Below are 27,972 nucleotides of genomic sequence, written 5' to 3'. Positions count from 1 at the left end.
CATTATATGGTTCATTATCTATGTGGCCTTGATTAGTGCACATCTGGAACTCACAGGGATGAACATTAGTGGTCTGCAAAAGTTGTCAAAAGGACACTTTGCACTAGGAAGTATTTTTCAAAAAGAGTGTACTTTGGAAAAATGTGTCTCCCAAGTTCATAAAGGACTTGTAACTAACTGGCTTTGGGAATTCAGCAAAACTCCCCAAAGAAAATGAAACTAAGGATGAGGTAATCATCCAATCCTGCACAGTTAAGCAAAGAAATAAGAAAGCTATTGTAAATCTCAATTGCTGCAACTCCTTTCCATGTTTCCCCTAATTTTGTATTATGGGAATACTGTATCTTAAGATATGTTCCTTTTAATCCCTTTTCTCCAAGTGGTTTTCACACTGCATGAGGCTACAAGAGCAGGTTAGATCTGTGCTGGTAAAGCCAGGCACATAGCACTCCAAACATCAACAGTAGTTGGCTGAAGAACTTTTTTTTTTTAACTTGTGGAAATGCAATTTAGATAAATGAACAGGATAAGCAATCATAACAACCTGGAATAAAGTGAAAGGAAACTGATTTACAATTTTACCTAGAATAACTGGAGAAGGGGAATGAAGAGGTTGATACATTTGTATTATCTGCATGATGATGTACTCCAACAGTGGCCTATACTGGTTGAAGATTAAGAACGGATGATACTGTGGTAACACAATTGAAAGGCAATGAAAAATTGAAGGAACTGAATGCCTTCTGACTTTGGGAGGTGAAAGAGAAAGATGGAGCCTTACAAGAACACTTGGAAAATCACAACTTGTTCTCTATTGCCATAACGTGCAGGGTATGGAATAATGGGCTTAAAATATAGGAAGGCAAATTTCTATTAAATACAACAATCTTCCCAATGTTAGGAGTGGTGTGACAATGGAACAATATCTCCAGGGGACTGGAAAATTTACAAAGTTTTTGTTTTTAATGTTTGAGTTAGTCCTGGCAAAGGTGGTGCGCAGCCATGGATTTTGCATTCATCTTACACGTATCTTATAGTATCTTACACGTATTCCAGCAGTTCCATCTTCATGAGATGGAATCCTAACTTCCTGTATCGTAAAATTCTGTCCTGCCTGAGTGGAATACCAAATTTAGTTGCTTAAAGCTGGTCTATTTAATATTTAATATAAAGTCTATTTAATATTATAATACTTTGTTTATACTAGCCCTCAAGGCAGCTTACTGCAATGAAATAAGACGCAAGCCATGAAACAGTCCAGTCATTTAAATCAATATCATTAAAAGAACGAACTGTTAAAAGCCAGCGTCCCAGTGCCTTCCAATGCTTTCCTAATGAGGAACCCAGGGCGGTTCCGACCGCCTTCCTCCGCCCCGAAATCGGTTCGAATGACGCTTCCTTTACCCAATCCCGTTCTCGTTACGTCATATCCGGATTGGCTGGCGATAGCGAGCTCGAGGCCCTGGTGGGACTCAGAGCGCGAGGAGGAAGGTAAGATGGCGGCCGCCGCCGCGATGACCAAAGAGGTGAGGGCGGCTTTGGGGCATTTTTTTCCGAGCGGGCCTTTCCTCGCGCTTTCGCTAAACGGCTCCGCGGAAAAAGAAGCAGTAGGCGTGGGGGAATCGTGTGTGTCCGAGGGAGCAGAGTCCCCTGAGGGGGGTGAGGAGTGCCTTCTCGACGGGGTTGGGGGAGGCTTCGCGCCCGCGCGTTTGAATTGAGCGAAACTCCTCGAAGAAAGAAAAAGAAAAGGGGGCGGTGGGGGAGGGACTTTTAATCTCTTTTAGAGTGAGGAGCAAACACGTTTTGTATGAAGTTTAATACGTTACGATTAGGAAGAATCTCCATCGTTTCCCCCTGGCGTTCCACGGTCCTCGCCTTTCTATAAAAATCCTCTCTCCGATATTATTTAGTTACAGGAGCTGCAGCGGTTAAAAAAAAATCTGGGTTAATAGCGAGGGGAAAAAAAGGAACCTAGCCTAGCCAGTTGAGGAACTGGGACAGAAGAAGAGAAAAGGGTCGTCGCAAGAAATTTACATTTCTTGCCATTCCAGATCTGAAGTTCGTTCTCTGGTCCGGTTGGTATGGATTGTAGAATCGGTAACGATTGAGTGCGGATTAAAAAAAAAAAAAAGTAAATCCACGGATTGCCAGTAGCTGGTACAAACTTGAGATATAGAATCCGCAGTGGCTCAAGGTTGATCAAGATGAAAGTTTAATAGTTAGGAGAAAATGAAATAACCTTGGGGGAAGAAATGGATTTTATAATGGTAGAAGTGACTCTTACTTATGTCAAATCGGTAGTAAAATGTTCCTTACAGACATTGGCATGAACAGAATTCGCATCCATGTTTTGCCTTCAAGTCGGGGGCAGCTCACTCCTGTGCCAAGGCTGCAAGAAACCTTGTCCTGTGCCTTTGCTCACCGTCCATGCTCTCAGCCTCGTTTGGAGGGACTCGAGTTCTGCATTAAGCACATCCTTGAAGACAGGAATGCACCCTTCAAGCAGTGCAGCTATATTTCTACTAAGAATGGGAGGAGGTGCCCAAATGCAGCTCCCAAGCCTGAGAAGAAAGATGGGTATGGATTCTGTATGTTCACATTATCTCTAGAGATGAGCTGAAGTTTTGTCTTCTCTCCTCCTGAGGCTTTGGAACAGATCATAGATCGCTTCTTGTAATATACGTCTAATGAAAATAATAGTCTATTATATGTATAGAATAATTGTGGAATATCTTAAAATTGCGTTCATGCAGTTATATTATCCTGTGATAAGACTAGGTGTCAACCATTTGTATTGTGTTCACAGACTTTTTTGCAGAACATAAACTGGAAAGAGTTGCATGTTAAAGTATACAAAAAGTTTTCAGGTACGGTCGGGCATCTCCAAGGAAATTTGGGGAAGGATGAAGGTGGGGAAGTCTCTTGAGAAACACTGCCAGTCAGTATATATGGTACTGAAGTAGATGAACCAATGACTGTACTTAATGTGAGACAACTTTCTTTGTTCTAAAGAAAATTTTAACATTTTAGAGTTCTCAAATAATTCCAGAACATCTGTTGATGAAATAAGGATTGGCAGATTGGTCACATACCCAGGACAAATTTTGAGATGGCTGGATAGTTGTGCTTCTTGCATACACTCCCTCCAAAATATCCACAGTCAAGTTTGTCTTATAGTTCTAGCTCAATGCTAATCACAGACTTAAAGATAGATACAAAATTAATGGTTAACTGATTAAAATTAACGTTACACAAAATAACACATTTATATAAGCTAGAGTTATTTGTAAAAGAAGTATTTCTACCCAATTGTAAATTATTAAACATCACTTAAAACTTCAATCTCTATTTATACAAAGCCTTTGATTGGATTGCTGTGGAGAACTACAAAGATGACCTTGGAGAAAGTATGCAGTGACTGTTACAAATCTGTTTTAAGCCTGGAAAACGAAGAAAACATTAGAAAGAAAATTAAACTGGCTCTGCCTTAACTTCCTGGGGTATAAGAGGGAGGAAAGGGAACATGCAGTCAGGGTTTCAAGATTCTCTTGCTATAGACAAATCAATAGAGTAGAGTTCCAGTCGTTCTTGAGAAGTCTGTTTCCTGACATGGCCTACCTTTAAGGGCTGAGAGTTGAATTGACATTCGTTCTGCAGTCCTAAACCATCTTGTTTACAACACAAAATTAATTATATAGACTTAGATGAAATAATAATTAGGAAAAATACAGGAGCATTTATTTAAATTATTAGGTTAAATTTATATCCTGCCTTTTGTACAGGAATTCAAGGCAGCATACACAGAGTTCCCTCCTGTTTTTCCTGACAACAGCCATGTTAGGTAGGTTGGGCTGAGAACCTCTGGAATATGGTGGTTTGTTCCTGGCTCAGAACAAAAGCAAAGTGTTGTGTGCTCTGTGGACTATGGAATAAAAGCTGGTGGATGCCATTTACTTGTGCCAGTTTCAGCTTATTTCACAGCAAATTGGGATTCTTTGGGAAAAAATGGAGAGATCCCAATACTTCTGGCTGTGTCTGTAACTTGTTTGGCATTAAATTCACAAGGTCACAAGCCTTTGTTTATGCATTATTCTTTCCCCTTTTATTCGCTCTATAGTCATGAGGACTAAACCAGAAACATCCATTTCTATTTTTAACTAATAGTTAACACATTTCATTAAGTCATTATTTGTTTTAAACTTTACTAGTCTAACACAATGTTAACAATAATGGAATGGGTTTTTTGGTCATGTTTGAACTACTTTAGAATTAATATATTATGTATGAACTAGATCGTATTGTCTGAATTTAGACACCTGTTTATAGTTGATAAAGGTTTATGGTAGCCAGAGGCAATATGTGGTTTCTAGATGTTGTTGAACTCCAGTTCCTGTCAGTCCACACCTGCATGGTCATTGTGAAGGAAAATCCCAGTCAGTAGTGTCTAGAAAGGCACACACTTGTCTCAATTTCAGGTAGCACAAATTCAGTTGAATATGCAAGTACTGTATAGATTTCTGAGTTTGCAGCTTTCTTAGAAGAGGATAGGACTGGAGCCTTGAACACATGGAGCTGAAGTATAATGTGTGTTCCTTGTGAATCAGAGCTTGTTAGTCTATTAGTAATCCAACCTGGAGACCTCTAGATGTGTTGGGACTGGCAAGATAGACAATCATTTTGAAAGTTACAGCCCCAAGACATCTAAAGGGCACCCAGTTAGGGAAGGCTACTATAAGAAGAGTGTATATCCTTTTTGTTTTGGAGAAAAGTATGCTAAGCAACTTGGAAAGCATTGTTTTACAGTTCCATTTCTAATTTGTACCATATAGTGGTTCACTTCATTTTGGCTCCTTTCTTCCAAATGCTAGAGGACAACATCAGAATCATCTGCTTCAATGTTTAAAGTAATCATAATTCTACATTACACACATTCTTCTGAGCGTTTTGTTTAAACATGACCTATTAAATGCACTAGTGCCATTATGGAGTCCTTGCCCTTGGCCTACAAGGTAAAAGACTGCTTAAGGTTTGCTTGCTGACAACCTTAAAGGATGTTAAAGAAATGTTTTAGAGTGAAGTGGTGGCTTCCACTGAAATTCCATTTTGGTTCTCCTGAAGGCTTTGAGAGTACATGTAGACCCAAAGAAAAAAAGGATAAGTAAGGGTAGCAGATGGCTATAGGCCTATGCTTCATTTTGAAGCTGCCCTGAAAAAAGGGAAGAAAAAGATAGATCCCATTATCATCTTTAAAATATAACTTTATGGAGGTTTAAAAACATTTTTAAACATGCTATTAATTTGTTTTTTTATATATAATAAAGCCATATATTACCATTGTGGAAGTACAGTAATACTACCAGAATAGTACTACACTACTTTATAGTATAAAAGACTATATACTTTAAAGTAAAAATCTTTTTCTGTTAAAGGGAAAAGGGCAGTAGCAGGGAACCTGGCTGAGAGCTATAACTGATTTGGGAAGAATTTAGATCTCATTAAGGAGAAAGACACAGATGAGACTGAGGTGAAGGCAGTCTAGCCCAGTGGGAGAAGGAAGCAAAGAAAGAGGGAATGAGATGAGCATGTCAGCAGGAGTGGTTAGGGCAGTGTCTCCCAAACTGGGCAACTTCCAGGTATGTTCAGTTCTGTTCCACCTAAAATATACATAACTTCCCCAAGAAGATTTAGTAAATCTGTGAAGATTTTTAAAATTTATTGCTACGTGTTGCTTTAAATAACATGGAAGCCAAGTGTTTCCTTGTTAGGTATTTTGGAAGTTAAAATGCATAACTTGCTGTTTTGCCTCTCTACCTAGTGTGTCATTCTGTGCTGAACATGCTCGCAGAAATGTGTTGGCCTTACAGGCTCAGATGAAGAAGTCTAATCCTAGCCCTGTGAGAGAGTCTCTTCTCTGTCAGCTGAGTTCCTATGCCAAGACGGAGCAGGGTTCACAACCTGCGGAAAATAACCGTAGTGAAGGCAGCAGAATATTGGGTAAGTAGACGAGGTAATAATGTCATTTTGGGCATTTTTTCTTTCTTTTTATTAAAAAAAGATGCAAAGGTTGAATTTTATATTGCTTGGTCATACTCTAACAAACCTCTTTCAATATGTAGTTTAAAACAAAGCAACCCAGAGAAAAGATGGAAGCAGATAATGTTCAGTACTGGGTTAAAATGCTTTTAATTACATGCATTTGTGCTTCCCTTTATTCTTTTTTAATAATAGGTTCAGCTCAATCATCTTCTTGGGAACTCACAAATTTGTATTTTGGCAAAGGACATTGATTCCATGCATTCAGAAATTGGCTGGTCATAGGGCTAAATATTTTTGGGGTGCACGTTTGTCATTTTGTTTATATTGTTTAATTTAGGTATTGCTATAGAGGGAAGTTAGATTTACCACATGCGATTACTAATTAATCCTATAAAACATATGCAGAGTAATCAGAACACTCAACAAATATATTTTGCTGAATTTGCTATGAAAGATAAGGAATGTCCTGTATCATGGGTTGGCATCCTGTGCCTTTAGCTTGATTTTATGGAAACCTCCGTCTTAATTTGAGAGTTCTCTGCAACAGGTCAGCTCAGTCTTCTAAAAAGAACTTGCTGTCACTCCCCTACTTGAGAGGGAGAAACTGTTGTCTTAAGAAAAAGTAGAGGGGTACCAGAAAGAAAATGGATATCCAGTTCTGGTCCCATCAGTTGCAGGCCTGAGCAGAAAAAAGATTGCTCATTGTACCGTATATCCACTGGTGCATCTTTTCTCAAGCTTGAGCTTTTTCGCTGATGGGGCCTCAAGTACAATTATATTTCTCATTTGCAGGGAGAAAGCTAGTTGCCTAGCTATGCAGAAAATAATGAAGCTGGGGATTGATTAGTGGACAGGTAATTGGATGAAGAATGGAAGAGATTTACAATACTAAGTTGATAAAGTCCTCAGACATACCCTGTACATATATTATTGCTGAATAGTTAAAACTAGATTTGAAAACTGTGGAAGTGGTTGTAATTTGTGAACTGTCTTTATGGTTTTACACTTTAAAAACCCTCAATCACATAAAAATCTTTTCCTTCTGCCAAATGTGATGACCAAATAAATATGCTGATGATGGTGCTTGGCTCGTTTCCTTGCCAAATCAAGGCTAGGTTATGGATGTATTGGTCTTGCATGTAATTACAGTAGTAAACAGGAAAGTGGAGTTTTCTGATGATGCTCTCATTGTTAGTTTTAGTGCAGGCTTTTATGATTAAATGAGCATTTTATGGATATCCCCTTCGACTAATTGATGGGCATACTTATATCAGCTTATGGAAGTGCATGTTCAAATGAGGTTTTCACTCCTGGTAGCTCTGTTTTGATTTCTATTCTTGATGTCATACTAATTTCACTAAAGGATGTAGACTGTCAACATACTTTTCTTTTCCTCTTTTGTTTTTCCAGATGAAGACAGCTGGAGTGATGGAGAGCAGGAGCCTCTCACTGTGGATCAGACATGGAGAGGTGACCCTGACAGTGAAGCAGATAGCATTGATAGTGATCAAGAGGATCCCTTAAAGTGAGTCTCATGAGTAAGGTTGTGTGAACTGCTGCTGCAGAGTAGTGCAGTAGAGATAGGAATTCATTTCCAAAAGATTTAAATTTTATTTGAACATCCACTGAATATGAGCTTCCAAGGACAAAGGTCTTGCTGTTTTTATGGTGGTTAAAGAATAAAATGTTAGCGTAACCCTTCCTCGTCCAAAACAATTTGGGTTGTTCTTCCCAACAACAATCTGGATTAGTTCTCTTTTTAGGAGCACCAAAATAGTTGATGAAGGTGGGAGGCTTGTGGGCCTTCAGATGTTCCTAAACTACAAAGTGTAGCAACCCCCATCATTGGCCCTACTGACTGTGATTGTTGAAAGTTGTGGTTAACAGCATGTAGAATTTCACCAGCCCTACTTTGTCCACAAGTCCCTTGATGCCCAAATGGTCTTACTTGTACTCATAAATATATATTTTGAGTGGGTTGACCATTAATCTACAACTAAATGTTTTGCTTGGCCTGTCCCTGTCTTCTGGGGCATTTATATTAGCCCATAACTTCCCCATTTGTGACTTTATTTGTGGCCCCAATAAAGCTTCAAATATTTCTATGCATCCTGTGGAGTTATTCCACTTATGTGATAATTCACCATGTGTTCTGGCTATCTGTACCTGGCACACCAAGATGATACAGTGAAGAGGATGCTGTTAGTTGAGCTTTGATGCAGGAGGCCATCCTAGCTGCTTTACTGTTTCATTTTCAGAGCTTGGAATGTTGCTGTTTAGTTGCGCAAATGCTAGGCTAAGTGGGTAATGTATCAGCCACATTTTGTACTGATTGAAAATTGTAAACAGTGGTTGAGAGCAAGCCTTGTAGAATGCATTTGTGAAGGCTATCTCATATTTTCTCATCCTTTATAGCGTATGAAAATATTTCAGATCACTACTTCTACTTATGGCAGTACTGTAAGCTATAGATGTAGCCTCCTAAGCTTTTAAGGATACTTCAGGAGATTGGGTTGAACTTCATCAAGTTAGCATTTTGGCTTCAAAATGTTTTGCATTAAACATTCCCTATTAAAGGTCACAGGTCTTGCTGATTGATTACTTTGCTCTTAAATAGCTTACTTTTGTTACCTGACACTGCTTTAGGTGATTCTCCATGTTAATGATTAGAGAGGATGAGTTGTGATTGGATCCTGTTTGTGCAGACATGCTGGTGTGTATACGGCTGAGGAGGTGGCGCTGATCATGCGGGAAAAACTGATCCGGCTACAATCTCTGTATATTGATCAGTTCAAACGGCTTCAGCACCTCCTGAGAGAGAAGAAGCGCCGGTATTTGCACAGCCGGAAGGTGGAACATGAAGCCATAGGTAAATGGCTACAATTCTGAACATAGGCAAAAGACTTCACAAAATCTGGTGTGAAATTCATTAGAGTAGCCATCGGAGGCAGTTTACCAAGAGCTTAGTGCTTGGGGACTACTCTTTTTGTAGATATATCTTGATTTTTCTTGCTTGTTAATATTTACAGCAAGTGGTACTTGCTAAAGTAATCTTCAGATTAATTAGAAACATTCAGAATTTTGAGCACCATCTGTTCTTAAAGGTAGGAGAACTGCATCGTAGCCGCAAAACTTCATATACTATACGTCTGAATTCAGAAATCTGGTGTGACCATTAAGAGAAAATTTGGCTCCTATAATTAACAGAAAGTTTGTTATTTCATGAATTTTGTAAGAGAAAGTTTTTCCATAAATGTAACTACAGCCAGTTATCCTATGGGACTAGCTAAAGAAACATTTCTTCATTGTTTCAAAAGTTACTCTTAATTAGTTCTAATGAATTACTGCTATATACTACAGAGTAGAATTTTTGAAATACATGTTCTGAAAACATGGCCCAAAATGTCTTCCATGGCAACAGTGCTGGAAGATGGTGTTTCCTCTAAATTGCAGCTTGGTTCCTTTTACTTACCTTTTAAAAATCTTGTGAAGTGCTACATTGATTCTCAGAGTAGTAAGACATTTTGGACATTGCAGTTTTACTGAACAGGGATGGACAGCATTTCAAGGGCTGGGAGCTACAAGGCAGCCTTCCAATCTGACCAATTCCCATCCTTAAAATTCTTCCAAAGTGGGCTGATGTTAGATCCCAAAGGAGCAATTTTAGGCCTTGGGGTTCAGGGGGTGGGGAAGGGGAAAGGGTGTAATGGAAGCAGGAGACCTAAAACTGAAAATCACACCTTTGAAATTCAACAATACAATGTGGGGGTGAAGGGAAGCTTCAGGTTGCTCATCCCTGCAGTTCAGTTATGTATTTTTGGGGGGTTCATTTTGTATTTCTTCTCTGGACTGATAATCAAATCAAGTATTGAGCTAAAGCAGTTTCTTTCCCAAAGCAGCATCAGTAAAATCCCAGAAGAACTCTGCTTTTGATCTGTAGTAGAAGGGTATGATACCTTAATTCCACATTGAGGATGCATTGTTAATGTCTTCCAGGTAGCAGCCTCCTGACAGGCCCAGAGGGCCTCCTGGCTAAAGAACGTGAAAACCTGAAGCGGCTGAAATATTTGAGGCGGTATCGACAGCGCTACGGTGTGGAGGCTCTGCTGCATCGGCAGCTGAAGGAACGCAGAATGTTGGCTACAGAGGGTGCTGCCCAGCAGGTACTTGAATTAGCTGCACTTCTCTGCCTGTTAGGCCTAGTGGTGGTAGAAACTGTGTGCCTGATTATTCTGTGAAAGCAAAGTAGGGGCATGAAAATGGAAGTAACTCTGATTTCCAGATATGTGCAAGCTCTGTGCCATGTCCAGAATCCAAAACCAAGTGTTTTCAAGGTAACGTCAATTTGGGAATAGTAAAGCTCCTTTGTGACAAAGCACTTTTTAGCATGTTTTTTATACTGACTAATAAGTTCAACGTCTTGTGTGATTATGAAAACACATAAGGAGCAGTTGATGTTGTGTATATTTCAGAGGCTGATTTCTGACTGAAATAATTCATATTAAAACTGGCTTCTCTAGAAAATTATTGTGTGTTTGCTTTGTACTCTCCAGGCACACACTACCCGTTCTAGCCAGAGGTGTTTGGCCTTTGTAGATGATGTTCGATGTTCCAACCAGTCTCTCCCAATGACAAGACATTGCCTTATTCGTATCCTTTTTCTCTCTGGTGTTAGCATTAATACTTCTCATAATGAGACCAGTTAAACACCTTTGTTTTGTTTTGTTTTAATTTAATGTCTTTATTTTTGTAACAAAACAATCTTTAAAAAATAGAACATTTTAAAAAATTAAAAATACAAACTAAGGATACAAACTAAGCAGGGGAAAAATATATTTATCAATAGTCACTGGTTTACCAATGAATTCACTAATATGAACGATACAAGGTATTATTGTAAGATATCACAGGATCTCTGCCGTAGTAATACATATTGCTGTATCCTTTGGTAGAAAATATCACCTTTTCCAAAACAGATAGATCATACATTTCCAACAACCATTCCTTGACATCTGGAATATTTCTTAATATAATTCCTTTTGCCACCATCCATGCTTGATACAACCACAATTCTGGATAAACAGTCAAATTCAAAAGCTTTGGTTTGTGATTCAACATCTTTAGTACTGGATGGAGTTGCATTACCCCAGACAGACCTGGTGTGCAACCTGGGGGTCCTGCTAGACTCTTGATTCCTAGTTGAGCAGGTGGCAGTCGTGGCCAGGAGGCCCTTTGCATAGCTTTGTGTTGTGCACTAGCTGTGCCCATTCCTGGACCATGAGGCTGTACTCATGCCCTGGTCACCTCCAGAATGGATCACTGTAATGCGCTCTACATGGGGCCACCCCCGAAGAGCATCCAGAAGCTTCAGCTGGTGCATAGACGGTTATGAGTGTCCCTAGGATGGCACACATTACACCTCTGTCCATGAGTTCCATTGGCTGGCAGTTTGTTTCTGGGTGCAATTCAAGGTGCTGATTTTGCCCTTTAAAGCTCTACATGGCATGGGGCCAGGTTATTTGAGGGACTGTCTCTTCCTGGTTACATCTACTCATCCCATCAGGTCAAGCAGAAGAGCTGTGTTCCAGGTCCCTTCTCTTAAGGAGCTCCATCTGGTGGGACCCAGGCATCGTGTACTTTTTCTGCTGTAGCCCCCATCCTCTGGAACATTCCCTTGAGGTGAGGTTAGCCCGATCCCTGCTAGTCTTCCGGAAAGCCCTGAAAACGTGGTTCTTCCATCAGCCATGGCAAGCCTGCAAGGTGGCTGAATGAGATTAAGTGACTATCTTTCTCCCGCTATCTTGGGGTTTTTTGTGTCTTTAATTTTAATTTTTGTTTTTATTTATGTTTGATGTTTCTTGAATTGTTATATGGTTTTAATTGTTACTATATTTGTAAGCCACCTAGAGTCAATGTTTTGTGAGATGGGCAGCTATATTAATTTGCTAAATAACAACAACAAAATTAACATTTAAATAAGTCCCCATAAATCTACTAATATACATTAATACACCATCCCAAAAAGATACTAAATTATCACATGATCATATCCTGTGGGTCAGTGAGACTTCAGATTTCTTAGATCTCCAGCATAAAAAAATCTGATGTCCATCCTTTCAAATACATTATTTGGGGAGTCCAGTATACCTTAAATACATTTTTTTATGAATCAGCTTTAATCTCAAATCTGTAGATACCATTTTAACATTGTAAGGACCTGAAGCCATTGCTGTGGCTTTATTAGAAATTCCAGTTCTTTAGTCCATGTTTGAAGTGTCCCAGAAATGTCCACTTTAAAAATAATTCTTCTTGAATTAGAACTTTTGATACAGCTAGGTTTTATTTCTGTACTGGATTATATCAAGCAAGAAAGCCAAAGCATCTGGTCCATATTGATCTGTGAGAGCATGCTTAAGCTGAAGGTACCTCCACTGTTGCCAACTGGGAAGATCAAATTTAATTTGAAGTTAGGAAAAATCCTTAAAATAATCATTACATGGTAGTTGATTTAAAGTCATAATCTCAGCTACCACCCAAGTTTTCCCATAAAATGATTTACCACCAATTCTCAAAGTAGAAGTTTTCCAAAGTGTTAGATTTATGTCCCAATATGGCCCAAAGATTTCTCACCGCTCAGTTTAGCACCTTTGTACTTTTCTTGGCCCTGAATCAAGGCTAGTGGCTTGCTGTAGCCTCTGGTTTCAAGCAGGAGCCCAAAGAAGTGACTTCCTGTGGTCTGTTGGCTGTTCCATAGCTTCAGAATTAAACTGGAACAGTCAATTCAGTTGGAAGCAACAATAAAACCTCACAAAATTACAGTTAAGCCAGAGCCTGAAATAAAGCCAAATTGTTTGGATCACTTCAGCATCTCATGTTTGGATACATATGAAAAAAGGCTCTTCTAAAAGGCTTAATGTTGGCTTTTAAGCCAGCAAATACATTATTCAGAACTTCACTATGCTATGGTATTTACTAGTCAGATGCTTGTGGACTGAGCTAAATTCTGTTGTTTAGCTTAAAATTTAGACTTTTTGCAGGAAACCATGTTACATTTTCTGCTACTTACGTTGCTACTAAAAATTCAACTTGTTTGTGCAGTTTATAATCCTGTTTTTATTTTGAAGTTAAAGTACAGAATCAGTCTGTTAGTATAGAATGATACCCCGACCTTTGAATCAAAGCTTGGTATTCATTATTTGTTAACAGATTATGCTAAAGTATACAAAGCTCATTTACATCCAGTATTTTCTTTCACAAGATTTTCCAAGGAAAAAATCAGTAAATTTCCCCTTCCCCATTTTACATATTGCATGTTTCCAAGGTCAGATGACTTGCTTGAAAGCCTTTTTATACTTTGTCCTACTATGCATTGCAAATTTTGCAAAATTCCCTTGACTCCATCTTCAGATATTTGCCAGGACACCAATCAACTTCTATTTAAATTGTGCCAAGGGTCAGAAGAGGCGCCCTGCAGCAAACCAGTGCCTGTAAACCTTTCCGAAGATCCCTGCTGCCCGCTCCATCTGCGGCTGCCACCTCAGATGTATGTTCCTGAGCAGGTACTGTGTGTTCCTGAGGAACTGGAAGCTGCTTCCACGGATCTGTACCTGAGTGCAGCTGAACTCCGCCCCACAGAGAGTTTGCCACTGGAGTTCAGCGATGTGAGTATCTTACAACGGAGCACCCGCCTGTGGCACTGCAGAAGGCCACATGCTCTTTGAGCTGGGCATGAGGCGACACATCAAAGGGTATAGGGAAAATGCAGATGCATACTTACGTCAAACGCAATGATGTAAAAGAGACTTAAAGTGAAAGAGAAGTAAACAATTGAGAGAAGTAAGATAATCAGAGTTGCAGAATGAAGCAGTCATTTTTCTATTCATCCAACATGTAAAACACCAACAGGAGGAGAAGAGGACTGCTAAGACTCCTCTTTGAGAGAGTGTAGCATGTGGCTCTTCTGAATATACTATTTAGATTTCCCAAAGGCAGTGAAAGTCAGTGTTTCTAATAATACTGTAGAACAATGAGTAGCCCGCTTAATATCACACTTCCTATCCCCATTATAATTTTTTTGTGAAGTAATTTGACTTATAATGGTATTCTGTTGGGAAAGGCTAGGGCTTGAGAGGTTACATTGGGCATTTTAGAATGACTTTAAAGAATGAGACTGTTAAAATTTGTATCGTTTGTTTGTTTGTTTGGTTTGCTGCTTTGAACCATCAGCCTCCTGGACTCTTTCTTTTTTAGTAATTGTTTTGTATAGGTTTTAGGTTTTATGTAATTGTATTTTTATTTATTGTTTTAATGAGTTGTGAGCTGCCCAGAGTCCCCCATTAGGGGGAGATGGGCAGGGATAAATAAAATTAAATAAATAAATAAATAAACCTTGAAATTTTTAAAAAAGAAAACCCTTTTCTACTCTATCCACAAAGAGGGCATTTATATTAGTTTAATACAATGCTTCTTATTAGTCCTGATAGGCAGATATTCCATCATCTGCCCAATCAAGTAAAAAAAAATATCTCCCAAGATACAAGCCACATATATTTTTGACAGAAATCTTCTGGAGAGCATATTTTTTATTAAAATCCATCTGATTATGAAGTACTGTCTTATCAGCAGACACACTTGGCAACTGTGTACTTTGAAGGTCTTGCCTCACCATACTGGCTGCTCTGGATCTACAGATATCCCCTTCTATTTCACTCCCACTTTTTTTTAATAGAGAGACAGAGGCACGCTATCTAAGACAGCAAGACTATCAGTTAAAGATCAGCATAGGTCCCATTCCTATTAGCAGAATATAGGACTGACTTAGATAAAGATCACCACAGTATCTTGCTTTATCCAAATTTTAGAGCTGGTACCTGATTTTCCTATTCAGCTGTATTGATAGGATATTTGTCTTTTCTTACAAGGAAGGCCTGCTTCTGTAGTGTCTATCATTTCAGCAATTCTAGATGAAATGAAGCCTAGACAGGCTGCCTAAAAATCAAGTTGTCAAGCTTACTTTTTTATGCCTTCCTATGATATGTGTTCACACAAAAATTAAACTACAGTTAGGATTTTTTGGGAGGGGGGAAAAACAGTGGTATGCACCATGTTCCCCCAATCCCAAATGGGCTTCTTTTGTTTTCTCTTTGATAGGATTTGGATGTTGTTGGAGATGGTATGCAGTGTCCTCCTTCTCCCCTTCTCGCTGATGCTTCTGCTGCCCTTGAGAACCAACTGACCAAAAATATGGCTGAAGCTCCCATAAATGTGCGCTCAGATGAAGACATAGCTCGACAAGGACTTCCAACACAGGCAGGAAGGGGAGTTTTTCCCAGACAAATTACATCTCTTGTGTCAGAACCTCCACAAGAGCTATCAGTGCAGGTACTGTGCTGGGTTTGGAGGATTTCTCTGGTGGATTTTTTTTTTCATGAGAGTCTAGTTGCCAAGTGTTATTGTTAGAACCAGTGAGGCTGCCTATTCTATAAAGGCTTCCTTGAAAAGAGCCAGCCAGGCTTTCCATATACACAGGCGGACCATAAAGAAAAAGAGGAGCCAGTTTTCTTTCATGTCCTGGCTTCAACAAACAGCCAAATTGGGTGTTCCAAATTGGCAGGCAAAGTGCAGGTGTGAAGTGAGTGCTTGGGGTGAGGCTTACTGAGATGCTGGGTGGGAATACACATGCACCGCAGAAAGAGTGGGGTGTTTAGGAGCAATGTGTTTGCAGTGAGGCTTGTAAAAGCATCAGGAAGGCTTGTCTGGAGAGGTGGCAGCAGACAGGCAGGGGAAGGCAATAGAGGAGGAGTTGGGGAAGGAGAAAGAGTGTGCCAGATTATTAGAGGCTTGAGGAGAAGACATAATCCGAGTCAGACAATCTGTAGTCAAATACCATACAATAGCCTGAAAAGTACTGAGAAAGGAGCCAGAGATTTTGTCAGGAACACACTGAGGTCAAAACAAAGCAGGAGTCAAGAGCAGGAATTCACAAAGTACAAAGCCAGATGCCAAAGTTACTTCCAGCAACAGAAGGCAGTCTCTGTGCAATTTAAATCCTCTCCCCACTGAGTGTGCACAGCTGAGGCTTTTCCTGCTCAGCAGTTGCTAGGGCTTGGTTGCAGAGTCAGTGTCTTGCCAGTTGCTCATGAGGTGCCTACTTTGACAGGGTGCAGGATTCTCCAGCCTGGGGGGTGGGTGTTGCCCTGCTTCTTGGCACCTGTGTTGGGTAAAGAGGATCAGTGCTGGTTGAGGAGGGGCCTGAGAGGGTATCAGTGTTGGATTCAGTGGCTGTTTGAATCAGTAGGTGCAGCACCTGGCGGGACCTGATCTGCCCACATCTCGGAGCCTGGCTCTGAGGCTGTGACATTTTGTTTGTCAAGGGGATTAGCCATCTGCTCACTACATGGGTTGGGGGAAAGTTTGCGGGGGGGGGGGAATACCACAGCTGGTCAGTAGTATGGGGAGGGTTAGGAACTGGCAGGTGGTGCAGGGCTTTGAATTGCCAGTTTCAGTTGATAAACATTCAGGCAATTTCTTTTGAAATGTCTCCTCAGCTGCTTTATTTGTTGACTTCCTTAGAATATAGACAAATTTTGCATACAAATTGTCTGTATATTTGTGGATCCTCCTTGTTGTCATAACATCCACAAAGAAAAGCCATCTTACTGGTATCTGGTTGAAATTAATACTTTTTGGAGTTGGCATAATGTATTAATATGATTACAATTTGTATTATCATGAAAATGATAGAGTACATTTATAACTGTCTATCTCTACTAGAATATGCAGCATCTTGTGACAAGTGGATCAAGGCAGGAGGACAGTAAGAAAGAACCACCTGCAACCAATGGGAATTCAGAACCAGCCCCTATCAACTGAGAGAAGAGATTAACGTCTCCCTGTCTGATAAAGCATCTGCTGTTCTTGAAATCTTTCTGGCTTCCAATGTTTTGCCATCTCTCTATTAAATCTTGCCCAGATTTAATGTCTGTCTAGAAAACCGTGTGGAAGGCAGCTTTAGCATGTTTGAGTGACTTCTTTCAGATCTCATTCAGTGAATGCCTTTTGGCTTCTGGTATAAATGGAGAGAAAACACAGGAAATCTTAATACTGAATTAATACAAAAAGCAAAAGCCTCTGCCTTATTCATAGTCACAGGCTCTGATAAGAGGAAATGGCTTAGAGTATTTTCCACAGTTGAAATATTGGGAGTGTATTTGAGGTCACAGGCTGAGCCATGCTAAAAGCAGAGCTCTTTATTATCTGTACTGTATACTAGCCTGTTAATGTATAATGTGCAATGGCTACACAGCTGGATTTTCCCCCCTTTCTTTTCCTTTAGCACTGAAGCCTGTATAAGCAATTTTCCACCTCTACATTGTAATGTGTACAAATCCCCTATAGTATAAAAATAAAAATACTGGATACATTTTACAGCTTGCTCTTCTAATTGTGTGAATGTAATTAGTTCCTTTGCCAAGCCCTCTAGAGAGAAGAAATTGTAGAGCCAATTTAAAAATGATCATTTGGCCCCCCTGAGTAGATACAGGAAAAAGAAAGCATACAGAATTTATCCTGAATTGGAACCCAAGGACTCAAGAAGGCAGAAGAATATAATTTCCTTGTTTATATTTGATGCAAACCTGAGACATGTCAAATCATATCCCTCAATCAGCAGAGTTCCCTCAAAGTGTTGCTTCTGTGCCTTCATGTCCAGAAACTATTTATATTTGTTCCGCTACCTTCGAATAGAAGCTAATGTTACAAATGACTGAAAATCTTTGGATATTCTTTCCTGAAGGTAAATTAATACTGTGCAAAATGGTTCACATTCAGACTGTTTTGATTCAAATTCAAAATGGTTGTGTCTAGTTTGAAATGGGCTGCTTTGGGAATGTTCCAAGTTCAAAACACTCTCTTTTCAGCTTGAAGTATTTCCAGGATGGTTGAAATAGACCGTTTCAGCGGAGATGGCTGTTTGGAATTTGAAATGAGGCATTTCAAATTTGAAGCATTTTGCACACAGGCCTATAGTAATTCCCTAGCATTAGGTCCCTGCACAAAGAGGCATGCATATGTTTGGTCTGTAAATTATTATCAGTGTCTCAAAAATAGATATTTAGCTGCTATATATACACTCAAGTCTAACCCTGTCCATTCTGGGTGGTGCATCCTTCTCCCTCTTATTTCCAAAGCACTCCTAAATGCTGCTTCATCTTTACCTCTTCTGCGTGTATGCTTTAACATGCATTTCTAACTCCTTTGAGAAAAACTAATGGAGAAAGCTTTCTACTTAGCAACACATGCTTTGCCTTTGTGACCAGTCCTGTCATTCAGCAATATCTGACTGATACCTAGAGGCTGAAATTTTGGTGGACTATCTTCTCACCATCATGTTAATGAACATTGGGTCAGGTGAGAGGAAAAAGGAACCCATCCTGTTGCTGTAAGCTGGTTGCATATTTAAACAGGCAGTGGTTAACCATCACTTTTGGCATGTGTCAACAAAGTATGATACTACCATTATAACAATGGAGGCAAAGCAACTACAAGACCCAGTACTATTGGGAATTATATTTTGTGAATGGAATAAATTGTGACTTAATTCAGCAAGCCATAACAGCCCAGTATATGAGATAGTCCATTAATCTCTTAAGAATAAGGGGGTCTCCATTTTCTCATTAGTTCTTGCAGAGCTTTAAAGAGATGTATAAACACCAAGGGATTGAGAAAAGGAAAAATTAAGAATCTGCTAAGTATGGCGGTGATAGGTACACTAGGTTCCTGAAACGGGAAAGCTCATAGTCAAAAAAGCGCATCATTCAAAAAAGGTACAACAGTTTGCCAGCAGAGGGGAGAAAGAGACAGTAGAGGCTGGAAAGTTCCATTGCATCTCATCCAATAACTTAAGTAGGCAACGCGTTACAGAGCACCAGCACAGAGAGAAGTAACGTTTATTAAAAAGCCAGCCAGGGTCATATTGGAGCCGCAGCAGTAAAGAGATCTAGTCCTGAACTCCTGTTAGTACCAGGCTGCTGTTGACCTTGTTCATGGAAGCTCTGAATGGCAAAAACAACTAAGCATGACAAAGCCTCAAACAGTTGCAGTCAAGCCTAGAAACATGTAAGAATTCTGGGGAAGTACAATACGGGTCCCTTCTTACTGCCCTGGGTTGGGCGGTATTCAGTTCTCCCCTCATATTTATGGTTGTTCCTATTTTGCTAGCTATGCCTTTAAGGTGAATAAGCAGAGGTGCCAACACTGGCGCCCACCTTTACAGGTGGTCCCCCTAACAAGGGTTTGATTTGTAGGAATCGGGTGAAAGCTTCAATATCGTGGCTGCCATCTAGTGGTCATCTGGACTTTTGCAGCCTAGGTATGGTATCCTAATAAAGATTCAACAGGGCACCATTACTTATGCACATGCTTCACCTCAGAGGGAATGAGCTCAAGCCCCACCTTTCCCCCCTGGAAAGGAGAGCTGTAACCACAGTCTGAAAAAAATCATAGGGTCCTGGTGCACAGAGCCTTTTATGTGAGCAAGCCAAAGCTGGTCATGGTTTACAGAGAAAATCTGTTGAAGTTGAGACTTTTGGTCTGCAGTAAGCTCTATTTCCTTTCCCCCTCACCCCACTCAATATATTCTGAAACTTACGGCCTGTTGTGAACCCCAAAGGAGCCTCCAGAGAGTGACATATATAAACTGCTTTTTGGAATAGTAAAACAAGCAAGATCCAAAGTGGGCACTGGTGATGCTCAAACTTTTTACCTGAGCAGTTGTTTCTGGGGGGAAATATTTCACCTAACTACTTGTGGTTCCACCACCCTGAGCAATGAACAGCACTAGGAGGGAGCTATGGGAGTTAGGTCCCCCCTGAAGAACTTAAAGGAGTGTACCTAGCTTTTATCCAACATTGGTTATAGGTTTACTCGTAATTCTGGGTCTCTGTATCACCAACGCTCAGAAGGAAGGGACAGTTTGACCTTACTCATTGCTTCCAGACTAGAGTAGTCACGAAACCCAAGCTGATTCAGTTACCCTTGTATACACCCCTCCCCCAATAAAGACAAATAAAAGTGGTGAAATGGGAATACAAAAAGCAGGCAAGGAAGACGATAGATCCAAGTGTGGATTTTTTTGGGGGGGGGAGTATCAGCTTGAAAAAGATTGGCAAGTATTGCCTGGGCAACCACCACAGATGTGGCTGATACATTGGGCAGGATAGCTGTTCCCCAACAAACCAGTTTGCTGAATTATCAGGAGCTGGAACCCTTATCTGTGTTCCAGCCGTGGCTGTGGATGTATGCAAACAGTCTTGGGCATAATTAGAACAGAATCATTGGAATATATAGGACAATGTCATAACATTCCTGTATGACTTAAGGGCTGGATTCACACGAGACACTGGGCACATTATAACTTGCAGCATAATTTCTACATAATAGGCAGTAAAAACACAGCTGTTTTATTTAATAAACCACAGCCAAGCAATCCATGACTTCACACAATATATAAACCCAAGATGTCAGTGTATTCCCATATGTGCATGCAGTTGCACAGAAAGAAATTAATGAGGAAGGGGCAGGATTTTGTCTTAACAAAATGGCTATGTTCACATTATACTAAGCTGTATAATAGTCTGCAGGGGGACGCGGTGGCGCAGCGGCTTAATGATGCTGAAAGTTGCCGGCCAGAAATGGTCGACGCTTCAGCGGTTCAAGTCCAGCCTTCGCGTTAACAGGGTGAGCTCCTGTTTCCTCCCCAGTTCCTGTCAACCCAACAGTTCGAAAACTCATGTGAGTAGATAAATGGGTACTCTCACTCCGGTGGGAGGAAAAATGCTGGCGGCGCCTTGCAAAAAGGAGTTGGGAACAGTTGCTGGTAAGCGTGAAAAACCGGGCGCACCCAAAAAGGGCGCAAAGCAACGGAAACCCCGCCTCCTGCACTCGCCAGCTGGGCTCTGCTCTAGGAAGGAGGCTCTGGCAAACCACTTCTGAAACACCTTGCCTTGAAAACTGCAAAGGACTTGTCCAAAGCAGTCACTGCAGAGTCGGTAACGACTGAGCGCAGATAAAAAAAAAAAAAAAAATAATAGTCTGCACACTTCTGGCTTTAAAATATTAGGGTTTAGCACAAAGGGTGAATTCTAAATAAAAACTAAATAATCTTTAATCATTATTAAAAGCTATTGCTTAGCGTGGTGCACAAACCCAGGCACTGTTTGGATTTGAACGCTGGGTTTCGCATAATTTAGTGGGCTAAAATGCAGTTGCTTACTTCGTGACTCGGTGCATTGTATATATAATCCCTGTTTTGGTGCTTAGTTTATAATTCAATATATTGAGCAAACTAGGATAATTAGATACATTTGCAAAGTCATGTTAAACCTAGGTTAGCATGAGCACATTGTATGAACACAGCCATATTTCCCAGAAAAAGTTGCAAGCCTACATCGAAGACACATGTGATCTCTAGAATCTCAACTCTTTTATTTTAATCTTGTAACAGCTGATCCTAAGGCTTGGTACTCAAGTCCCTTATTACCATATTAATAACATGGCAGGTTAATAATAATAATGGAAAGATTGGTGGCTTAAGAAATTAATTAAGAAGACTCCAGAGAAGGCTCCTCCCTGGGAGGGAGACACAGGAGATCCAGAATGAGCCCAGCAGCAGCAAAAGGAAAAGCTAACAAGCACCGCAGTTGCTTGCCTGTCCCTTCCAACGCGCCAAGGCTTTCTCCTCTCACAGCAGCCTCAACGCTGCTGCCTTCGTGCAGCTGCTGTCGCCCAACTAGGCCCGGAGCAGCCCGAGGAGCGCCGCCGCCGCCGGTGCTGCTAAATGAGAAACATCTGGCGCCAAGGAAGCTTGGACCAGGCACCCATTGGCTGCCGCGGGTCAGGATGCAGGGAGGAGTCCCGCCGTTTTAAAGCCATGACATCACTTTCTTCCGAAGCGGCCTTTGGAAGCGAGGACCGGGGAGATCGCCGCGGTGCCTGCGCGAAATGCCGCGGGGTGCCTGCGGAGCGACCGCGGCTGTTTCGGTGGCAGCCACCCCCGTCCGCCACAAGTGACATCGCGGGGTGAGTGGGGAGGGAGAGGCGCCCTCTTCCTTCGCGGCTCTTCCCGGAGCTTCCCCTCGAACGAGGGGTCAGTCCTGTAGGCCGACTGCGTCGCCGGGGGAGGGCTGCGGAGCGGGGAGGGGACGCGGGGCTCGCCCGCTGCGCCAGAGGCTCGCCGCTCCCGCGCGCCGGGGCCCTGCTGCTCCTTAAGGCTCCGGCTGAGTTGCAGCGGCCGAAGCCGGAGCGGGCTTCGTTGGGAGCCCGGTGAATCTGCGCCGAAGGAAATATATCGACCCAGGCCGAGTTCTCCCTACGGACTACGCTAAAATAGGGTGGGCTGCTTCGAGATTGGGTATGCTGTACGAACCCAGTCAGCTGAGTTATTTCAGCAAGCCGCGGGCCCAGAGTCTGGGGCGAATACCCATGCAGCAGAACCTGTGGCTGTGTTCACACGACACGCTTGTCCGTGGGTGGCTCAATCCCCTTGTTTGGATTCGCGCGATACGTTGAACCATAAACTAACCCGCGGGCTGGGCGCGCATAGCACGCGAAGCTAACACGTGGTTAGTTAGCCGGACTTCAGCTGTATCGTGCGAATGCAGGCTCTGTAAGGTGGAGGTTTAAGCGGAGCTGCTCCTTGCCTTGGAGTCTTTTGCGTGTCTGCTTAGAAATCAGTCCCTGCAGATGGGTTTGTTTTCATTATATGGCATTCAGCCATGATTTGCAACCGTGGCTTGTCGAAGTAAGCAACAGTTGGCTGCGTTCGGTCGCGGCGCTGAGCTTTAGGACGGTTTTGGCTTAGATGGTCCCAGCGGCGGCGTTCAGAGGGACCGGATTCCGCGGGGGCTGCGTGGAAGACGGGCGGCAGCTGGACGTCGCGCTCCGTGGGACCGCCTGGCCGAAGAAAGAAGTACAGCTCCTCTTCCGCCGCGTTCGCGGGGCGAGTCGTAGGGCTGCTGCTCGCTTTAGAGCCGGTTTGAGTTTTGTGTTATGCGACGTTTTAATGGAGTACTGTTTCTATGAACATGGCAGACTTTTTAAAAATTGCCTTTGAGCCGACCGAGTCTTGGATGGGGACGCTACTTGACTGCGATAAATAAAATGTTACGGGGTCCGGCCGTTATCCGTGCCTATTGCTTCACGGCTTCCTACCAGTAGTGTTCAGATACCTCCCTTCCCAACACACGCACGCACGTCTGTGCGGGCATTGCTACGAACCGGTGCTGGAGTTTCGCTTCTGCGGCTTCCTTCCAGTCACTCACCCGACTTCTTTTGGAAATCTCCGGAGCCGGTGGGTGGATTTCCCCCTGTGGCAAGACAACCCCTTCCCTTTGAAGCCCGCTGGCGCGCGCCCCTTCCCCTCTCATCGGCCTCGCGCGGGCGACTGACTGCGGCCCGCCTAGAGTCAGCCCCGCCGCAGCTGCAGCGCCCGGCGCCCTGCTCGAGGTGGGCTTCGGAAGGTCCGTGGATTTCCGTTTTGGTAAACACGCCGAGGGCGCGGCTGCAACCCGGCACGCGCTGTTGAGGGGCGGGGGAAGCAGCAGCAGCAGCAGCAGCAGCAGCCCGTCTGGCCTGGGAGGGACTTTTGACCATCATTTGCGCTGCAGCCCCGCAGGACTTTGGGTTTCCAGGGAGTGCAGTATCCTCCTCGCTGCAGCCTCTGATTCTGATCCTGAACACACCGAGCAGAATGCTCTCCCCCGTCCTCGAGGGCGCTGAGTTCGCGCAGGCCTCCTGAAATGGCTCTCCCGGCTATGATCGGCGCCAACTTTCTTTGCTGAGAGGCCTCTCCTGATAGGCAGAAGGGCCCGCTCTTTGCCCCTCTGCAGGCCTCCGTGAAAAAAATCAGCTGGCCATCTCCAAGGCGGTGACAGACTTCGCATAGCATGCTCAGCCCTAAACCACAATAGCTGGATCTGCACATCAGGTTAAGCTAAAACCAAACCACACCGCATGGACTCACAGCATGCTAGACTAAACTGCCTGCAAGCCGGTAGCTCTATGCCAGGGTTTTGCAACCTCAGTAAGTTGTGTGGACTTCAACCCCCAGAATTCTCTAGCCAGCATGGCTGGCTGGGGAATTCTGGGAGTTGAAGTCCACACATCTTAAAGTTCCTGAGATTGCAAAACTCTGTTCCATGCAGTGAATGAATCCAGCCAGGCTGTTCAGTTTATGGCTCAGAATGTTATATTAAAAAAAAGTACCAGGGAACTGAGTTAATGAAACCATTATTCAGTTAGCCGTGGGCAGCATTTTGTGTGGACACAGCCAGTAAGTTGTAGCATGTTTGGCTACCTCACCACATGAAGCCTTTGTTTGCTGTGCTGTGTGAACCCAGCCAGGGAATTCTATCAACTTGTCAAGATCTCTGCCTTGGTTTTTCCATCTGTGAAATGCCTGTAATGGGTGTGAGAGAGAGGTTGTACATGCCTAGCTTCTTGTTTTATAGAGATGTAATTTGAAAAGGGTGTGTGTGTGTACAGATTCTATCTTTTGATAGCATTAGGATGTAGTAACATATTTTTTGCTGAGCAGTTAATAAGGATGGGGAGGCTGTGGGGTAGAGAGGAAAAGCTATGGAGCATATTCTTACCTTCCTCCGTGCTTAGGTTCTGAAGAGGACTATGATATGGGGCTTAATTTTTGTAAAATAGTTTGTGTCCATCTGTACTTGATCCAGAACTATCACAGATAGCATTGCTTGCATTTCAAGACCATTTGGCCCCACTTCTCTATGTACCGTATATTTATTTTACACATCTGTTAGAAAGCTCATAATGTGCTCCCCGACTTGCTTTTGCAGTCTGGACTAACAGGGTTATCCATTGAGAATTTGATTCCAGCTCACTAATTAGCCATTTCACTTGGACTCTGGTTTGGCTATTCAGCCCAGGAGTTGTAAGTTGGGAACTGTTGTAATGGTATGTGGGTATGACCTTGGGAGACAGGAAAGAGCCACAGCCACGGAACAAGAGGCAGCTTAGCCTGCAAAATGAATGTGGGCGTGGCAAACATCTCAGAAGGGACGCTCCCTAGTTTCTTGGGCTGTAAAGGGGACGGGGGAGAAATGTACTTTCAGACTTGCAAGATTGATGTCAGCCTAGTGAGGTAGTCCCGACAGGAAGCACGACCAGATGGACTAATTTTATTTTATCGCAAGGTTACGTTAACAGAATCTTACAAGTCTGAAAGTATATCTCTCTCCCCCTCGCCTTTACAGCCCAAGAAACTAGGGAAGGTCCCTTCTGAGCTGCTTACCCGACCCACATTCCTTTTGTGGGCTAAGCTGCCTCTTCTCCGACTGACGTTCCCCTGGCTGTGGCTCTTCCCCCTTGTCTCCCAAGGTCATTCCCACAACCGTTACAACTGTGAAGTGTTGAAATATGTAGGTGACAGAACTTGTTCTTGTAATCTGGTTGCAAGCCTGTATATCATCTGCAGTTACTGTAAGCACCATCCATAACCTGCAGTGTAGAAATCCTTTTTCCTCCTTTCCACACATGTTGCCAAAGAAGAAATCCCATTTAATTTCTTTACCTGTTGCCCACATTTTCATGTAAGAGGAAGCATAAATAGGCTTCTATGTTGAGAATGTGAAATAATGGCTGTTGTGTCTTCAGCAACTTTGCAGACGTATCAGCCGTGCTTCTTTTCAAACCGAGCATCTAGGATCTATGCGAGCAACTAGTGGCCTTTTAGGGCGTGCACCCCTTCAGCCTTGCCTTGCCTTGCCCGCTGCATCAAGAACCAGAAGCCAAGCTCAGTTTGTAGCTGGGTTGCTGCAACAGACTGCTGCCCTGTAATGTAGGAGCAGCCATTTTGTTGGTAAGAATCAGAATTGCTGGGGAGAAAGGGGGACAGGTGCTGATCTTACTGTCTGTTCTGTAATCCTTGCTTGGAACAAGGTCTGTGTAAGTAAACGTGTGATGTCCTGGCCATATCTACTTGGGTTGCTCTCAGGTTTCGGTGGGGGGGAGGTTGCCCCCGCTCCAAAATAGTTGTATATTATATCATGGGTGCTCACAGAAGATCAGTCTATAATGGCCGTAAAAGTAAAAGCCGTGGTAGCTGATGTGCTGCCTCCCCTCTGAAAATCTGGCTTTGGGAGTTTGTCTGATGAGAGAAATGGCTCTAGTCTGTTTCTCTCCTTGGAACCGTTCTGATCCCAAATGATCCCATTTGACTACATTTAGGGTTTCAGCCTTGCTTAAAGGCAGGACTGCCTCTGGTTATGCCTGAGGATCCAGAAGCGGGAATTTTCCTAGAGGAAGTTGAAGTCTGTGTGGGTGAATGCAAGACTTTTAACAGGAAGAGGTGGACAGAGCAGAGCAGATGTGAGGAGGGCAACCAAGTGATTTGAAGGGTTATAGTGAGGGAGTGAGAAATCTAGCAGAATAATAATTTTAAGCTTCAAAGAAGAGCATGTTCTTACAGTTATTTATCAAGAAGCTGTTCAGTGGTCGCAGCCTGGGAAAATCTGCACCTATCAAAACGATTCCTTTCTTACATTTGTTATGGAAATATACAGTAAAAGCAAGAAACTGTGAGTGCCGATGCCTATAAGGTGGGATTGAGCACATCCCAAGTATCTGAGGCCTGTTTTGAGGAGTCTCTTTTAAAACCAGCTTCTGTATTTCAGAGTCAGTGTAGCCCCTTGTTCTGGGTGTCTGTGGATCTGGAGACCCCGGTCTCTCTCCTGAGCCCAGAGAGGAAAGGGAGGAGGTTCTGGGAAGCTCTTAGTTTTTCTCTCCCATAAGGCTGCTGCCTGGCCAGCTGCCCCTTAGTCCGTGACCTCATTTTCTCGGTGGCAGCTGCGAGAGATGGAGGGGTCTCTCTCCGTCAGCGCCTTGCCTGCAGTGAGGCCCGGAAGGCCAGGCCGCGCTGCAGGAGCTGGGTGTCCTGGGCCTTCTGACCACAGGAGCCATCCTCCGACTTTACATCCCCGGATGGCTTGACCTGCAGTTCCCCTAGCCCACATTAAGTAAGTGAGGGCAGTGATCTGCCTGTAATCCCATGTGTAGTCCTTTGTTTTTCCACAAGAGCAATTGCAGAGGGATCTTGGGGATTAATTTCCTTTCCAACCAAGCCTCTCGCACAGTCGCTCAGTGGCAAGCAGCAGAGTAAGGCAACACCACTCTTCCCCAGAAGGGTTGGAGGATGAGCTTCTTCAGGAAAAAAATTAGCTTGGGACGCTGTGATGCTGTTGCTTCCTTTTTGTTGCAACTGAGGTGGCATAATCCAGGGGCAAAGAGAGGCTTCAGAAGAGATTTTCTCTTCCTGCCATTCCCCCCCACCCATCTGCGGCAATCTGGACTCTTAAAAAAAGAGTTTTTCTCCTTTTTCTTCTGTTATTATTCCATGTCATCAGAGCCTTATTTTATTTAATTCATTTCTCTACTGCTTTCCACACAAGCATATTTGGACATACTTTTCCATAAAATATTACAACTTAACAAATATAACCCCTGTTTTGTCATTTTCCATGTACAGACTGCTTTACCAATCTTTTATAGCACCAGTAAAGGTAGGCTCCTAGTTTTCAGTTTTCCATTTGCCCATTCAAGCATGCCATAGAAGGCACCACTAGAATCCTGTCCTGATAGACTGGAAGCAAGTGAGTTGAGAGGAGTGATTTGTGCAGAGATGCAAGAGGCATCTGACTTTGGGGTGTAATATTCTGCAGCATTTCTTCACTGGGGGTGTTTTGGTCACCCAACTCATCTCATTCATCGGAACAATCAGATCCAAGGAGGAGCTAATTAGAAGGAGGTAAAGACTTATACGAATGCTGTAGGCAACTTCCTCTGTGGCTATTTATTGCGAGTTTAACTAAAGGTTTTATTGAATTAGTTCACTTCTTGTCGCACGTGGTTTCAACA

General features: G+C 42.7%; 2 protein-coding genes and 1 non-coding gene across 4 annotated transcripts in view; all 3 read left to right on the top strand.

Annotated features, from left to right (window-relative positions):
* Positions 1-1,443: 1,443 nt before the first annotated feature.
* KANSL2 (KAT8 regulatory NSL complex subunit 2) lies at positions 1,444-17,458 on the top strand. 2 transcript variants are annotated; one of them, XM_007421246.3, is made up of 10 exons: positions 1,444-1,491; positions 2,319-2,577; positions 5,816-5,994; positions 7,447-7,561; positions 8,742-8,905; positions 10,033-10,199; positions 10,590-10,686; positions 13,444-13,697; positions 15,187-15,417; positions 16,810-17,458. In XM_007421246.3, exons 2-10 carry the CDS (start codon positions 2,327-2,329, stop codon positions 16,906-16,908), a joined length of 1,557 nt encoding a protein of 518 aa, XP_007421308.1. In that variant the 5' UTR covers positions 1,444-1,491; positions 2,319-2,326; the 3' UTR covers positions 16,909-17,458. The 2 variants fall into 2 exon arrangements, with proteins under 2 accessions (XP_007421308.1, XP_007421309.1); XM_007421247.4 differs by having other exon boundaries at positions 1,468-1,526.
* On the top strand, positions 12,695-12,836 carry LOC112541382 (small nucleolar RNA SNORA2/SNORA34 family). The gene has a single exon (XR_003085379.1). It is a non-coding gene; the product is annotated as a small nucleolar RNA SNORA2/SNORA34 family (small nucleolar RNA).
* Positions 17,459-21,136: 3,678 nt separating the features above from the next.
* Positions 21,137-27,972, top strand: part of NCKAP5L (NCK associated protein 5 like) — a 42,913-nt gene continuing 36,077 nt past the window's right edge. The window contains exon 1 of the mRNA XM_007421244.4: positions 21,137-22,113. The gene's annotated coding sequence lies outside the window, so the exon portion shown is untranslated. The remainder of the gene's footprint in view (positions 22,114-27,972) is intronic.

This window comes from Python bivittatus, unplaced genomic scaffold (genome assembly GCF_059951505.1).
Source record: "Python bivittatus isolate LINGU-HERP-01145 unplaced genomic scaffold, Pbiv_v1 ctg000220_np1212, whole genome shotgun sequence".
NCBI classification, from domain to species: Eukaryota; Metazoa; Chordata; class Lepidosauria; order Squamata; family Pythonidae; genus Python; species Python bivittatus.
Note: the sequence above shows the minus strand (reverse complement) of the source record. Positions and strands in the feature narration are given on the sequence as shown.

Bases quoted from the DNA above. Each gene is read 5' to 3' on its own strand.
- KANSL2 (XM_007421246.3), top strand. From the start codon at position 2,327: ATGAACAGAATTCGCATCCATGTTTTGCCTTCAAGTCGGGGGCAGCTC. The intron at 2,578-5,815 runs GTATGGATTCTG...CTCTCTACCTAG, and splicing joins AAGCCTGAGAAGAAAGATGG to TGTGTCATTCTGTGCTGAAC. The intron at 10,687-13,443 runs GTATCCTTTTTC...CTCCATCTTCAG, and splicing joins GACAAGACATTGCCTTATTC to ATATTTGCCAGGACACCAAT.